This window comes from Hordeum vulgare, chromosome 2H, assembly GCF_904849725.1.
Source record: "Hordeum vulgare subsp. vulgare chromosome 2H, MorexV3_pseudomolecules_assembly, whole genome shotgun sequence".
Taxonomy (NCBI): Eukaryota; Viridiplantae; Streptophyta; class Magnoliopsida; order Poales; family Poaceae; genus Hordeum; species Hordeum vulgare.
The window spans coordinates 18,253,470-18,269,143 of NC_058519.1; the positions used below are offsets into that span (position 1 = coordinate 18,253,470).

The window sequence follows — 15,674 nt, forward strand, 5'->3', positions numbered from 1 at the left end:
TCCGGCTCCCGAGGCGCCTCCCCTCTCGCCACCGGGGCTGGCGCCCCCGTCACCCACGATGAGCGGGACGCCCGCCGGCGTATCATCGTCCTGGCCCGGTCAGCCCTCCTAGAGGAAGACGGACCCGTCGGTCCGGCATGCTTCGGCCCCCGGATCCGAGGGGAGCCGTTCCCCTGAGGTTTCACCCTGCCTCGGGATACGCCGAAATACAACGGCACGGCCAAGCCAGAGGACTGGCTGATCGATTACACCACGACCGTAGGCATCGCCAGGGGCAACAAGCGCGTAGCGGTTCGCTACGTGCCACTCATGCTGGCCGGCTCGGCCCGGACTTGGCTTAACAGCCTCCCGGCCGGCAGTGTCAACTCCTGGGTGGACTTCGAGGAGGCGTTCGTTCGCAACTTCACTGGCACATACTGCTGGGGAACGTCGCATGGGAAACAAAAAAATTCCTACGCGCACGAAGACCTATCATGGTGATGTCCATCTACGAGAGGGGATGTGTGATCTACGTACCTTGTAGACCGTACAGCAGAAGCGTTAGTGAACGCGGTTGATGTAGTGGAACGTCCTCACGTCCCTCGATCCGCCCCGCGAACCGTCCCGCGATCAGTCCCACGATCTAGTGCCGAACGGACGGCACCTCCGCGTTCAGCACACGTACAGCTCGACGATGATCTCGGCCTTCTTGATCCAGCAAGAGAGACGGAGAGGTAGAAGAGTTCTCTGGCAGCGTGACAGTGCTTTGGAGGTTGGTGATGATCTTGTCTCGGCAGGGCTCCGCCCGAGCTCCGCAGAAACGCGATCTAGAGGTAAAACCGTGGAGATATGTGGTCGGGCTGCCGTGGCAAAGTTGTGTCAAATCAGCCCTAAAACCTCCGTATATATAGGGGGAAGAGAGGGAGCCTTGCCTTGGGGTCCAAGGACCCCCAAGGGGTTCGGCCGAGCCAAGGGGGGCAACCCTCCCCTTCCAAACCGAGTCCAACTAGGTTTGGAAGGAGAGTCCTTCCCCCTTTTCCCACCTCCTCTTTTTTTTCTCTTTGATTTTCTTCCTATGGCGCATAGGGCCTTCTTGGGCTGTCCCACCAGCCCACTAAGGGCTGGTGCGCCACCCCAAGGCCTATGGGCTTCCCCGGGGTGCGTTGCCCCCCCGGTGAACTCCCGGAACCCATTCGTCATTCCCGGTACATTCCCGGTAACTCCGAAAACCTTCCGGTAATCAAATGAGGTCATCCTATATATCAATCTTCGTTTCCGGACCATTCCGGAAACCCTCGTGACGTCCGTGATCTCATCCGGGACTCCAAACAACATTCGGTAACCAACCATATAACTCAAATACGCATAAAACAACGTCGAACCTTAAGTGTGCAGACCCTGCGGGTTCGAGAACTATGTAGACATGACCCGAGAGACTCCTCGGTCAATATCCAATAGCGGGACCTGGATGCCCATATTGAATCCTACATATTCTACGAAGATCTTATCGTTTGAACCTCAGTGCCAAGGATTCATATAATCTCGTATGTGATTCCCTTTGTCCTTCGGTATGTTACTTGCCCGAGATTCGATCGTCACTATCCGCATACCTATTTCACTCTCGTTTACCGGCAAGTCTGTTTACTCATTTCATAATACAAGATCCCGCAACTTACACTAAGTCACATTGCTTGCAAGGCTTGTGTGTGATGTTGTATTACCGAGTGGGCCCCGAGATACCTCTCTGTCACACGGAGTGACAAATCCCAGTCTCGATCCATACTAACTCAACGAACACCTTCGGAGATACCTGTAGAGCATCTTTATAGTCACCCAGTTACGTTGCGACGTTTGATACACACAAAGTATTTCTCCGGTGTCAGTGAGTTATATGATCTCATGGTCATAGGAACAAATACTTGACACGCAGAAAACAGTAGCAACAAAATGACACGATCAACATGCTACGTCTATTAGTTTGGGTCTAGTCCATCACGTGATTCTCCTAATGACGTGATCCAGTCATCAAGCAACAACACCTTGTTCATAATCAGAAGACACCGACTATCTTTGATCAACTGGCTAGCCAACTAGAGGCTTGCTAGGGACAGTGTTTTGTCTATGTATCCACACATGTATATAAGTCTTCATTCAATACAATTATAGCATGGATAATAAACGATTATCTTGATACAGGAATTATAATAATAACTATATTTATTATTGCCTCTAGGGCATAATTCCAACAGTCTCCCACTTGCACTAGAGTCAATAATCTAGCCCTCACATCATCATGTGAATTACATTGTAATAAATCTAACACCCATACAGTTCTGGTGTTGATCATGCTTTGCCCGTGGAAGAGGTTTAGTCAGCGGGTCTGCTACATTCAGATCCTTGTGCACTTTGCATATATTCACGTCCTCCCCTTCGACGTAGTCGCGGATGAGGTTGAAGCGTCGTTTGATGTGTGTGGACTTCTTGTGAAACCGTGGTTCCTTTGCTAGGGCAATGGCACCCGTGTTGTCACAGAACAAGGTTATTGGATTCAGTGCACTTGGCACCACTCCAAGATCCGTCATGAACTGCTTCATCCAGACACCCTCCTTAGCCGCCTCCGAGGCAGCCATGTACTCCGCTTCACATGTAGAATCTGCTACGACGCTTTTCTTGGAACTGCACCAGCTTACCGCACCCCCATTAAGAATAAATACGTATCCGGTCTGCGACTTAGAGTCGTCCGGATTTGTGTCAAAGCTTGCATCGACGTAACCCTTTACGGCGAGCTCTTCGTCACCTCCATACACGAGAAACATCTCCTTAGTCCTTTTCAGGTACTTCAGGATATTCTTGACCGCCGTCTAGTGATCCACTCCTGGATTACTCACCAGACGACTCGGTCCCTTCCGACTCCAGGGGATCTTCCGAGCCGACGGAGGAGTCTGAGCGGGGCTCCATCGCGCCCTCGTCCTCCATCTCGGAGGCGTCGGACACCTCCACGTCAGGAGCAGGCTGACGGAGGGACCCCTGCAGGGTCTTGAACAGCTACAAAAAAGGAATTCAACCAAAGGCTCAGCAACGCTACCAACTTCAAGACAAAACAACAAAGAAGAATGGAGTAAGGCTACCATCGGAGGCGGGTGAGCCCGGTTAAACGGGGACATCCGCCATGTCCATTCCCCGCCCTCATCTATGCGGGCGGTGGAGATCAGGTTCACCCTTCGCGCTACAGCGCCCGGGGTAAACCTCTTGGTGGACAGCCGGCATGGATCAAGCCGGCCGCTCATCTCGCAGACCGGATGCGGCCGCCTCTGCAGAGGCAGAATCCGGCGGACCACCATGGTGGCGAGAAGGTCGTGGCCGAGGAGGCCGCTCTTCCCCAAGATGTCGAGGTGGGCGCAGATAAGCGCCACCTCAGGATGCGGCCTGGGAGTCTTCGCATCCCAGTTCCGCCGCGTCGGAGGAGCGATGGCAAAGGGGGGCATGTTGAGGGCGTCCTGGGCCGGGTCGGCGCTCTTCACGTAGAAGAAACCCTTTTGCCAATGTTTGATGGAGTCTTGCAGACGCATCTGGGGGAAGGCAGACTTCAGGCGATGGTGCACCAGCGCGGCCCCGCACGGCGTCATGGGGCGCGGCCCTCGAAGCTTCGCCACCTCGGATTTCTCCATGGCGATGGACTGTTGCTTAAAAAAGAACAGGTTGCGCCACAGATCGACGCGAGGCTCGATCCGCACGAAGCCCTCGCACAGGACCACGAAGGTGGCCAGCTGCAGTATGGCGTTCGGCGCCAGATGCTGCGGCTGCAGGCCGAAGAATTGGAGCCACTCGGCGAAGAAGGAGCTAGCCGGGAGCCCGAAACCCCGGTAGAAGTGCTCGACGAAGACCACAACCACTCCCGCGGCGGGTGCGGGAGCGGTCTCGGAGCTGGGAAGGCGCACCGACACTTGGGAGGCCGGGGGCAGCAGTCGATGGTGACGAAGCGCCTCGATGTGCCCCTCGTCGACGTCGCTGCCCAGCTAGGCCCCCTGCGAGGACGCCTGCTGCGCCGACGACTTCTTCGAGGAAGAACCGCCGGCCATGGCTGCGGGTGGTGAAAGCTCGAAGTGGTCAACGATGCCGCAACGCGAGGATGAAGAAGACAAAGGACGCGAGCTCTTCTTCTCAGGGCGCAGGGAGGAAGAGAGCACGGACGCAGGGCGAGAAGAGGGGGCGAATGGCTTCCTCGGAACCCTCGCGTCCCATTTAAACCCCCACAAAGCGTCGTGGGGAGGGGATCCGATGCGCGTCGGGCCCCATTAATCCCGTGTATTACGGGCGGTAACGCTCCCCTAAGCCCAACCGCCGCGGAGTAAATCCGCAGAGGATCTCCCGCGCGGAGGCCGTGTTGGAAATATGCCCTAGAGGCAATAATAAAATGGTTATTATCATATTTCCTTGTTCATTTTAATCGTCTATTGTTCATGCTATAATTGTATTAACAGGAAACATTAATACATGTGTGAATAAATAGATCACAATGTGTCCCTAGCAAACCTCTAGTTAGCTAGCTCATTAGTCAATAGATGATCATGGTTTCCTGATCATGGGCATTAGATGTCACTGATGACGGGATCACATCATTGGAGAATGATGTGATGGACAAGACCCAATCCTAAGCATAGCACTAGGTCGTATTGTTCGTATGATAAAGCTTTCCTAATGTCAAGTGTCTTTTCCTTCGACCGTGATATTATGCAACTCCCGGATACCGTAGGAGTGCTTTGGGTGTATCAAACGTCACAACGTAACTGGGTGACTATAAAGGTGCACTACAGGTATCTCTGAAAGTGTCTATTGGGTTGGTACGAATCGAGATCGGGATTTGTCACTCCGTGTGACGGAGAGGTATCTCTGGGCCCACTCGGTAGAACATCATCATGAGCTCAATGTGACTAAGGAGTTAGTCACACGATGACGTGCTATGGAACGAGTAAAGAGACTTACCGGTAACGAGTTTGAACAAGGTATATGTATACCGACGATCGAATCTGGGACAAGTTCTATACCGACAGACAAAGGGAATCGTATACGGGATTGATTGAATCCTTGACATCGTGGTTCATCCGATGAGATCATCATGGAGCAAGAGGGAGCCACCATGGGTACCCAGACCCCGCTGATGGTTATTGGCCGGAGAGGCGTCTCGGTCATGTCTGCCTGTCTCCCGAACCCGTAGGGTCTACACACTTAAGGTTCGGTGACACTAGGGTTATAGGGAATTGTTATACGAGGTTATCGAAAGTTGTTCGGAGTCCCAGATGAGATCTCGGACGTCACGAGGAGGTCTGAAATGGTTCGGAGGTAAAGATTGATATATATGACGGATGGTTTCGGACACCGAAAGTGTTTCGGGCATCATCGGTAACGTACCGGGACCACCGGGACCACCGGAGGTGGCCCCGGGGGTCCACCGAAGGGGGGCAACGACCCCGGGAGGCTAGATGGGCTAAGTGGGGAAGGGAACCAGCCCTAGGTGGGTTGGTGCGCCCCCCACCCAGCCCATGCGCACCAGAGAAGGGGAAGGGGGGGGGGGAACCCTAGGCGCAGGGGAGGCCCAAGGCCCACCTAGGGCGCCCCCCTTTCCCTGCCCTGGCCGCCGCCCCTTCCCATCTGGTGGCTGCCGCACCACCTAGGGGGGAACCCTAGGGGTGGCGCACCCCCTCCCCCTCCTCCTATAAATAGAGAGGGATTTTGGCCCTTGGGAGATAGACTTCTCCCTCTCCCTCAGCGCAGCCCTGCCCTTCTTCCTCCTCCTCTCTGCCGGTGCTTGGCGAAGCCCTGCCGGGCGACCTCGTCTCTCCATCGACACCACGCCGTCGTGCTGCTGGAGTTCTTCCCCAACCTCTCCCTCCTCCTTGCTGGATCAAGGTGCGGGAGACGTCACCGGGCTGCACGTGTGTTGAACGCGGAGGTGCCGTAGTTCGGCACTAGATCGGAATCACACCGTGATCTGAATCGCCGCGAGTACGACTCCATCAACCGCATTCTAGTAACGCTTCCGCTTAGCGATTTTCAAAGGTATGAAGATGCTCTTACCCTCTCTCGTTGCTGGTCTCTCCATAGGAAGATCTGAATATGTGTAAGAAAATTTTGAATTTATGCTACGTAACCCAACAGGCCGAGGGGGCGTCGTGGTGGGACCCAGGGCCCAGGCCCGGTCCCGTCAGCAGTAATCGCCATCATTACGCCAGGCGGGGCCTGGCACGTGGCGTTCTCCGGGCCAGTTACGACTGGACCGAGGCGTCGCTTCGAAGCCACCAGGTTCCGAAGCCGGCGTCCTTCGCCGCGAATAAACGGCCAAAATATCAAGACAAACCAATAAGCCGGTGAGGCCGCCCGCCCGTAGGCGGCAGACCTCGTCAGCTTCGGGGACTACTGTCGGGGGGATAACCCCGGGGTAGGCTCATCAAGCCTATTCCTTCATTTCCGGCCCAATGGACATGAACGTATGAAGATTCCCAAGGCCCAAGTCTTCTGACCGGCTAGGCATCACCTGCCGGCTGGAAGACGAGGCAGCCACCTTTCTGGCCGGCGAGGCAACCCTTGCCGGCTAGAATCCAGGCGGGCTTCCCTTCAGAGCCGGCCTGGTCCCGCCAGCCGGACTGAGGGGGAGGCGGCCACCCTCAAGCCGGCTGACCAAGCAGGCTAGCCGGCCAAGGATCACAAGTCACATCAGATCGTAGGTCAGGAAGAGACCTCACGATTAAAGGTAGCTACGCGTCGGCAAAGGTACGGGATCAGGGCGTCCGACAGGTACAAGCGTCGGCGGCCACGCCGCTAACCTACCCCGGCTCTGATCCATCACCTAGCATAGTGTTGGACCGTCACACTCCCACTCCATTACTGCACTCGGCGTGGGGAACAGTGCAGGCGGTCGTACTACCTGCCCATGACGAATCTCGCGGGGCAACGCTTGACGTACAACGCGTGCTCAGCGTCAGCCTTACGCGAGAGCCCCATTGGCCAACCGACGGGTCCCACAGGCAATCGAGACCATGCAGCCGGCGGGCCCCTCATTGACAAGACAAGACCCTTGTGGGCCCCTGGCCAGCCGGCAAAGCAGCCAACCGGGTCCCACACTTGTACCCTTTATCCATATTGTAGGCTGGCGGGTTCGTCTATAAAACCCCCCGGTCGCCCCCCATGCAGGGGGGGCGATGATTCACCAGTCATTCAACACCGCACACTCACCAACCGCATAGAGAGAGGTAGAGACGAGCCGGCTGCTCCCCTCTTCCTCCTCCCAACACAGCTCCAGGAGCGACATTGTACTCTGTTCCTATACATCAAACACTCCGGCAGGATTAGGGGTATTATCTCTACGGAGAGCCCTGAATCTGGGTACATCGTGCGTCCCATGCGTGTACCAACCTCGTTTCCAGCGCCCACCTTTGTCCCTTCGGTTCTCACCGACTTTAGCCTACCTATGACATATGTTGTGAGTATTCACCGGCAGTCGTGCTCGCGGCGGAAAAAGGTGCCCGAGCTCCATGGCTACACCTCCAAGAGGGTAGCGACGCAAAGCGTCATCGTCGACGAGTCTGAAGGAGCGGACTTGTATTTTCACCCTGAAACCTCGGACTAAGAGGGGAACATATCGATCGCTCCGAAACGATAAACCACCTCTAAAGAGGTTATGAGCATTTTTGGCCAAGATGGAGGGTGAAAGGAGAAGGGGAGGGGGAGGGGGAAAGGTGGAAAAGGAGGGAGATGCGGATGCCATTAGGCGCGCAACTTTCCTTCATTTTACAGCCCAGCCCACGAGTAAAAAGGCAAAGCCAACAGCAATTATTGGCCCCCGTACTCTAACAAGCCGCTAAAAATAATCATCCATCCCAACGCAAAGCAAAGCGACTCGACGCCGCACCCACTGACACTCCGACACACACCAGCACACCACCGGAAGTCCCGCCGCCGACCGCCCGTCGCGTTCCGACCGAGGCCGCCGGACCACGGAGCGGAGGCACATGCGGCGGCCGCATCCCCGATGTTGACCGCGTCCCAGCTCCTGCTCCCGGCCCTGCTCCTCGTCGCCGGCGTCGCGGGCGGGGCGCCGTCGCTGGAGTTCCACCACCGGTTCTCCGCGCGCGTGCGGCGGTGGGCGGACTCCCGCGGCCACGAGCTCCCGGGCGGCTGGCCGTCGCCCGGCGGTTTCGCCTACGTCGCCGCGCTCGCCGGCCACGACCGCCACCGCGCGCTGTCGGCCGCCGGAGGACGCCCGCCGCTCACCTTCTCCGAGGGCAACGCCACGCTGAAGGTCAGCAACCTCGGATTGTAAGCCCCTCCCAGCCACCACCACCTACCCCCGTCTCGTGATTCTGTTAGCATGCTTTTGGTGCTTCACAATTCAGATGCTCACTACTGTTTGCGCTTTCTGGCTGCAGCCTGCACTATGCGCTCGTGACGGTGGGCACGCCGGGCCACACGTTCATGGTGGCGCTCGACACCGGCAGCGACCTCTTCTGGCTCCCCTGCCAGTGCGACGGCTGCACGCCGCCGCTCTCTTCGGCCGCGTCCGCACCGGTAACACCTCTGTTCTCCTCAGAGGTTTCTCAAATTTCAGCCTCTCCTATCAGCTGTGCTGCCATTGTGGACAACTATTGGTTGTCACAGTATCTGCGTATGAAGGAAAATGTGTTAGATGTGTACCGTTAATGTGTATGTATGCACTATTTATGTGTAGTCTCTAATAGTAATAAATTGCTTACATGTTCATTTATCATGTAACACTGATCCGGGGTGACAAGTTCTGGGGTGAATTTTCAGTGCTCTTTGACTGTTTGTAGTTAATTACAGAACTGTTCTTTTCTACGGTGTCATTATTCTGGGTGCAGTTAATAGTGGAGAATAAGAAAGGCCTGAAGTGCAGTGTAGATCTACTTACAAGTTTTATGAACTTCTCATTTTCTTTTGCCCCTTGTTTTATGTTGCTTTGATGATAGATTGGCTCAAACCTCATAAATCTGATTTTTTTAATTTACTGAAAGAAAAATCTCTAGTCCTTTAATTTTGTCGACTTATATTCTTGTTTTACTGGATCATTGAAAGAATCACCTGACCAAATTGTTAGGCATACATCTACATGAGTAGCACCTGAGTGTTCCTTTTTGGGTTTTCTGTTCTTGTTTGCACAGCCTCTGTTTGACAGTTAAAATTCAGGTCTAATGGTAGTCTGTTTTACGGTGGGTGCAGTCCTTAGCACTACAAATACATGGTGTATGGGTCATTAGGGTCAGCGCTGTTATTCCCAAAATCATTCTGCATATCTTGAGCTCTGTTTATTGTAAAAACGTTTTCCTTTCCTTTCTTCCCTCTCAGTAGTATCATTTGTGATATAGGAACACACGTATTATCTAACCTTTTGTGTTACCTTTCTGTATGCCTGCATTTTCTCTTTTTAGAGTTACATTTTTGTCTACTTATAGTTTGTTAATTTTCTGAGATTTCAGGCTTCGTTTTACATTCCTTCGTTGTCATCAACAAGCCAAGCAGTTCCTTGCAACAGTGACTTTTGTGGTCTTAGAAAAGAATGCTCTAAAACATCAAGTTGTCCATACAAGATGGTGTATGTGTCTGCAGACACATCATCCTCTGGATTTCTTGTTGAGGATGTACTTTACCTATCAACAGAGGATACTCACCCTCAATTTCTCAAGGCACAAATAATGTTTGGGTAATATTTATTCTGTATCTGGCGAGATGAAAAATATTATTTCTAGCTTTTTGATAAACTTTGATCTGTTTCATGTTTATCAGTTGTGGAGAGGTTCAGACAGGCTCATTTCTTGATGCTGCTGCTCCAAACGGTCTTTTTGGACTTGGAGTAGACATGATATCAGTCCCTAGCATTTTAGCTCAGAAAGGTCTGACATCAAATTCCTTCTCAATGTGTTTTGGCCGTGATGGTATTGGGAGGATCAGTTTTGGAGACCAAGGCAGCTCAGACCAAGAAGAGACACCACTTGACATCAATCAGAAACAGTAAGCAAAACTTGTCCATTTACCTTGCCAAGTCCATTGCTGTCTCCCTCCTGTTAATTTGGCCTCCTGCCTGGGATAATTTCTTGTTTTCCAGCCCCACATATGCTATCACTATCACTGGGATTGCTGTTGGAAATAACCTAATGGATTTGGAAGTTAGTACTATTTTCGACACAGGGACGTCCTTCACATACTTGGCAGACCCAGCATATACATATATAACAGATGGTGTAAGTATTTTTTTTTGTCTTGGTTTGGTCTTGCATAGGGGAATATTCATGCCGTAATTTCTCATTTTCAGTTCCATAGTCAAGTTCAAGCAAATCGCCACGCCGCTGACTCAAGAATTCCCTTCGAATATTGCTACGATCTGAGGTTATTTTATGTCATAAATAATTTTTATAAGAACCATTAGTTGTATGCTTTGTCAATCCATGACTAAAATGACCAAGGTTTACTTGTGCAGCTCTAGTGAGGCAAGGATTCAAACTCCTAGTATAAGTCTTAGAACAGTAGGTGGAAGCCTGTTCCCTGCTATTGATCCAGGGCAGGTTATCTCCATCCAGGTATTGTGAGCCTCAGATTCTGCAGTTCTCTTAACACTAGGACGATGATTATATAACCATCTCCCTGGCTTTGAAATTTGCAGCAACATGAGTATGTTTATTGCTTGGCGATTGTCAAGAGCACGAAGCTAAATATAATTGGACGTAAGTTTACTGCAGAACCTTTACTTTGGAACTGTTCTGTTGCACTATCATTGACACTTCTAAGCATTTTTACAATGTCATTTTTGCTTCTCATTTTTTGTATGCCGAGACCATTGAGAAGAACAAAACATGTAATTTTCTCTGGCTCCCGAGTAAGAATTGTGTTGTCTCCTTTTGTATCCTTTTGAGTAATAATGCAATGTATCTAGGGAATTTCATCCCCACAAGCCACAACAAATCAACCTGGTCTTGCTGAAAACCAAAATCATCATGGTTTTCAACGGTAATAAATTATTCTCACTTAAGAAGGTAACAGAAGAGGCAATTCACATAAGCATTTCAGATTCTTTTCTTTTGCTGCGATTGCCAATATCACAATTGCAAATCTGTCCAGTGGGCATACAGTTGCTTGTCTTAAATCATCTAAATGTATCATGTACAGAGTATTTGGAAACGATGTCCTAAGTTGAGATAACATCATGTATTAACTTGGGATATAGCCTATCTGAACTATATTTATACAACATTTTTTCTTTGGTTGCTTGTCCGGGATGGTACAATATTTGTTTGTTTTCTTGTATAAGTTCATACGGACAACAGTTTTTTTTAATATGAATTAAACCAAATAATAGTAGTAAAGAAATTAGGCAGCCACTAATCTTTCTGATCCTGAGGCTGAGTAGTTAGCAAAGTCTAGGGGTTGTGTAGTCTCATGCCTATGAGGCCCAAATATGTCTTTACAGAACTTAGCACCTGATTTAGCATTGTGTTGGTTTTATGCGAAAATGCTAGTAAGTTCCTTTTTTCTTTGTTTCTAGCCTTATTTCTTGTGTCGAACTTGGCCAGAGATTTATTAGTCCCACGTTACTCTGTTTAAATGTGCTTCATTATGCCCAAAACAAACAAGCACTACCACGTTTTCGTTGGTTTCATTATTGAAGTGTTTTGTATGCCATCTGCAGTAATGTAGTTTAGAGTGCTCACCCTACAAACATGAGTACCTTTTAAAATCCATCGTAACCTTGCCAATGCCTATCTCTATCAAATGAAACTATATAGTCACATACTCACATGGGATCTGTCTAGGATAGGGCAGTCCAGGACTCTAGGCAGTAGGCACCCAACTGGGGAAGTGCATTCTCCCAATGGTAAAATCAGTTAAGAAATGGACTCTGCATTGTTTGTGGCGCAGAAAATTTCATGACCGGTGTCCGCGTTGTATTCGACCGAGAGAGGAAGATACTTGGCTGGAAGAAATTCAACTGTAAGCAAACCGTTACGAATGCTTTGTTTCTTCATAGAAAGTCATTTGCGTATTATGCTTATGATATGTTTGTTTTGCGGATATGCAGGTTATGACACCGATAGCTTAAACCCTCTCTCCATCAACTCACGGAACTCGACGCCTGAGAACTACTCTCCCCAGGAGACGAAAAACCCAGCCGGTGCTAGCCAGTTGAGGCACGTCAGCAGCTCCCCTCCTCTAGTGTGGTGGCACAATAATAGCTTGCTTTTGATGATGTTTGTGCTCCTCCATTTGCTGATCTTCTAATTGGGTTTGGAGCAAAATGGTTGTAAATTAGTATATATAGACACAGTAGAGACTGACTAGGTAGTACCCCCTCCGTTCTTGAGTCACTTATTTTGGGACGGAGGGAATAGTTTAGAGCATAGACAACAAGAAGCGCTGTCCTGTAAATCGCCTATTCTGTCTAGATCATCAAGAAAATGCAATTGCGATGCCGCTTTTTTATGGCTCGGCTGCCTGCCTTAAATTATTATTTTTGGTTCCTGAACTGGTTAATGGAAACGTCATCCGCGTTTTCAGTTGGGTAAACTTGTTTCGAAGAAAGTTAACAGAATCTGTGACTTCATTCCGTCAGAATCATCCAGGTTACACAGACTTCAGAGCGGAACACAGTCTGAATAGAGAACACAGACAGAATTAAGTCCCGGAGATCATCTCTTCAGAACCACCCAAGGATTGCACTGTGATAACAAGATTCAGAGCTCATTGGAGCATGCTAATAATCTGTGCAGTTACAACACAGTAGTTTCTACTATCTGAGGCGGTTATGAAGAGCCTCTGAATAAATAAGAATGAAGAAGCAACATCTAAGATAATAAGCACCAAATCTGGCCACCGGAGAGAGTGCTCAAACTGAAGCACGCACCACCACCCAGCTCATTCTCCTCCCGGCATCTGGCTACTCATCAGGCACACCGAGCTTGCTGCCGGGGGTCGCCGGAACCCCGTCGAACTCGCCGTCGAACTTGCCGAGCGGCGACGAGAAGTCGAGCCGCATCCCCTGCATGATGGCCTCCTCGTAGGAGGCGGTGAGGAGGTGGTCCTCCAACTCTTCTTCTTCCTCCTGCGCGGTGAGCTGGTGGTACTCCACCAGCTGCACCAGGCTCTGGTTCTCCCGGGCCAGGTTCGCGTTCTCCTGCGCCAGCCGCGACTTCTCCGCCAGCAGCGCCTCCAGCTGCAGCCGGACCTGCCGCCGCATCATCACACAAGCTCAAGATGATCAGCAAAGCATAAACGATACTAACATCGATTTTGGTTCTCAAGAAATGTGGGTACCAGGTCGTCTTCCTCGGGGGCGGCGGCGCCGCCGCCGTCGTAGCCGTCGCGGAGCCGCTTGTTCTCCTCCTCCAGCAGGCCGCACCGCTCCTGCATGAACCGCAGCTCCGACTTGATGGTCGTCAGCTCCCGCGCCAGGTTCGCCGCCCTGCCCGCCATCGACACCGCCAGCTGCACCGTTTCGTCCATCCGAATCAGCGACGAGATCACCAGCGAAGATCGCGTTGGATTAAGTAAATGGGGGAATTTATTTTGTCTCGCGGCCACCCACACTGCGCGCCCGCTTCAGGTTGGTGCTCTGCGCGACCTCGGCGGAGGCCAGCACGACGTCGCCGTTGGGCTTCGCGTCCGCGTTGCCCAAAGCTTGGTCGGCGACTTTCTGGGCGTCCAGGGTCGAGGCGCCGCCGCAGTGCCGCTTCGGCTCGGGCTCCTCCTCCCCGCTCTCGCGCTCCCTTGCCTGGGACGAGCACGTCGCCAGAGCGTTCACGCCCTGGAAAAAACCCGGAGCACACGCAGGTCCGGTGTCAGATCGTGCAACTGGAACTGCCGGCGAGGGAAGGAAGGAACCGCCGGTACCTTCTGGGCGGCGGTGAGGGTGTCGGAGAGCTGCGCGAGCGACGCGGCGACGGAGTCGAGGCCGCGGACCAGCATCAGCGAGTCCTCCCGGAGCCGCTTGGGGCGCCCGGACGCCACCGCGCACTGCGCCCAACAGATCAGATCAGAGCAAGCAAGCACGCACGCACGCGTCAGGATCCATCCAACTCAAGACAAAGAAAGAAAAGGAGGGATTTCAGTCGGGATCGATCGAGAGAGAGTACCGTGGACGCGGCGGAGGCGACGAGGCGGCGGTCCTCGAGGATGGTGTCGACGCGGTTGCGCAGGCCGTCCCAGAAGCGGTCGTCGGAGGCGGGGCTGACGACGAGGGAGGACGCCGCGGCGGAGTCCATCGGGGTCAGAGGACGGGCGATGTGTGCGGCGCGGCGACGGGGGAGAAGGAAGGAAGCAGAGTGTTGGTTGGGCAACGGCTAGTTGTGCTCTGCTTTGCGGTTGGATCGGTGGGGGAAGTCGGTTTAAATCGGGAGCGGGCTGCCAACGGTCGAATTGAAGTGGAGGCCGGCGGAGTGTAGGTGGGAAAGTTGGCCCATCACGTACATATCCCAGGGCAACGCATCCTGCCAAGACTGGTTCAAACGCTTTGCATCAAATCGGCTAAGTTTGGCTGCCTTCTTCATCATGGTTAAGGGTGAAACCGGCACGGATTCGGCTCGACGAAGTTTCGGCCGTATCCTATCTACATTTCTTTCGATTCAGAAGGTGAAACGGGCAACATTTGATGATTGACGCGTTTCTGTCCGGTTATGTCGGGATGCGGGCGTGGCGTAGTAAAATGGTTCACAAACGACATATGCCTAGATGCGTTCGAGCCAAGTGCTATCATCAATAGGAACCGCATGATTTAAAGATTCAAATGGGATACAATGGTAAACTGATGTTATAGTTACATCTTACGGCATATGTATGCGTTCTTTAGGGCAGTATATGTATGTATGTGTAGAAACATGTGTTCAACAAAAGTATGTTGGCCTATGCAAAAGGAGAACCGATTATTGATGCTCAAAAGTATGTTGGCCTATGCCAAGATGAAGTCAAACTTATGATTGGAAGCCACCATTGAATGACACTTTTCGAGAAAATCGAAATTGATATAAACATTTCCTAAAAAAAGATATAAAGATGGTCCGAATCGGTGCTCGATTGCCTCAAACCAGCCAAGAAGCCACCATTGGATGAATCTTTTCCGAGAAAATCGAAATTGATATAAAGATTTCCTAAAAAAATGATATAAAGATGGCCCGAATCGATGCTCGGTTGCCTCAAACCAGCCAAGAAACCACCATTGGATGAATCCTTTTCGAGAAAATCGAAATTGATACAAAGGTTTCCTAAAAAAAGGGATATAAAGATGGCCCAAATCGGTGAACTAATCCGGCAGGGCTTCGCCGAGCTCTACCGAACTAATCTACAACAGGAAGACGATCTAGAGAGGAGAGGGAATCACATGACTTTTTCAGGTGTGGCTGCCCTCTCTCCCCTCAAGTGTATATAGGGTGAGGGGTGGAGGCATCCACCCCTAGGGTTTCCCCTTTGGGGCGGCGGCCAAGGGTGGAGGCGCCCTAGAGGTGGCTTGCCACCCAAGGAAAGGTGGCACCACCCATATTTTAGCCCTCCCAAAATCCCAGCCGGATGGGCCTGGGTGGGGAGGTGTGCCCAGCCCACCAGGGGCTGGTGCGCATCTCTCACAACCTATGTGGCCCCTTCTCATGGACCCCCGGAACCTTCTGGCACTCCCGGAATGCTACTGGTGATGCCCGAACTTTTTC

General features: G+C 51.9%; 2 protein-coding genes across 2 annotated transcripts; one reads left to right on the forward strand and one right to left on the reverse strand.

The window, feature by feature from the left end:
• The first annotated feature begins 7,820 nt into the window (after positions 1-7,820).
• On the forward strand, positions 7,821-12,505 carry LOC123424513 (aspartyl protease family protein 1-like). The gene is made up of 10 exons (XM_045108141.1): positions 7,821-8,292; positions 8,403-8,541; positions 9,468-9,691; positions 9,775-9,999; positions 10,094-10,229; positions 10,301-10,374; positions 10,466-10,565; positions 10,649-10,709; positions 11,902-11,973; positions 12,062-12,505. The coding sequence occupies exons 1-10, from the start codon at positions 8,006-8,008 to the stop codon at positions 12,259-12,261; spliced, it is 1,518 nt and encodes a 505-aa protein (XP_044964076.1). The 5' UTR covers positions 7,821-8,005; the 3' UTR covers positions 12,262-12,505.
• Positions 12,506-12,562: 57 nt separating this feature from the next.
• LOC123424514 lies at positions 12,563-14,357 on the reverse strand. Its single transcript, XM_045108142.1, has 5 exons — positions 14,112-14,357; positions 13,870-13,992; positions 13,565-13,783; positions 13,294-13,464; positions 12,563-13,204 (listed from the first exon to the last, which is right to left on the reverse strand). The coding sequence occupies exons 1-5, from the start codon at positions 14,238-14,240 to the stop codon at positions 12,917-12,919; spliced, it is 930 nt and encodes a 309-aa protein (XP_044964077.1). The 5' UTR covers positions 14,241-14,357; the 3' UTR covers positions 12,563-12,916.
• Positions 14,358-15,674: the final 1,317 nt, after the last annotated feature.

Coding starts and splice junctions, on each gene's coding strand:
- LOC123424513 (XM_045108141.1), top strand. CDS start 8,006: ATGTTGACCGCGTCCCAGCTCCTGCTCCCGGCCCTGCTCCTCGTCGCC. Junction 10,566..10,648: donor GGCAGGTTATCTCCATCCAG/GTATTGTGAGCC, acceptor TGAAATTTGCAG/CAACATGAGTATGTTTATTG. Junction 11,974..12,061: donor TGGCTGGAAGAAATTCAACT/GTAAGCAAACCG, acceptor GCGGATATGCAG/GTTATGACACCGATAGCTTA.
- LOC123424514 (XM_045108142.1), bottom strand. CDS start 14,240: ATGGACTCCGCCGCGGCGTCCTCCCTCGTCGTCAGCCCCGCCTCCGAC. Junction 13,465..13,564: donor ACCTGAAGCGGGCGCGCAGT/GTGGGTGGCCGC, acceptor GAAACGGTGCAG/CTGGCGGTGTCGATGGCGGG. Junction 13,205..13,293: donor CCCCCGAGGAAGACGACCTG/GTACCCACATTT, acceptor ATGCGGCGGCAG/GTCCGGCTGCAGCTGGAGGC.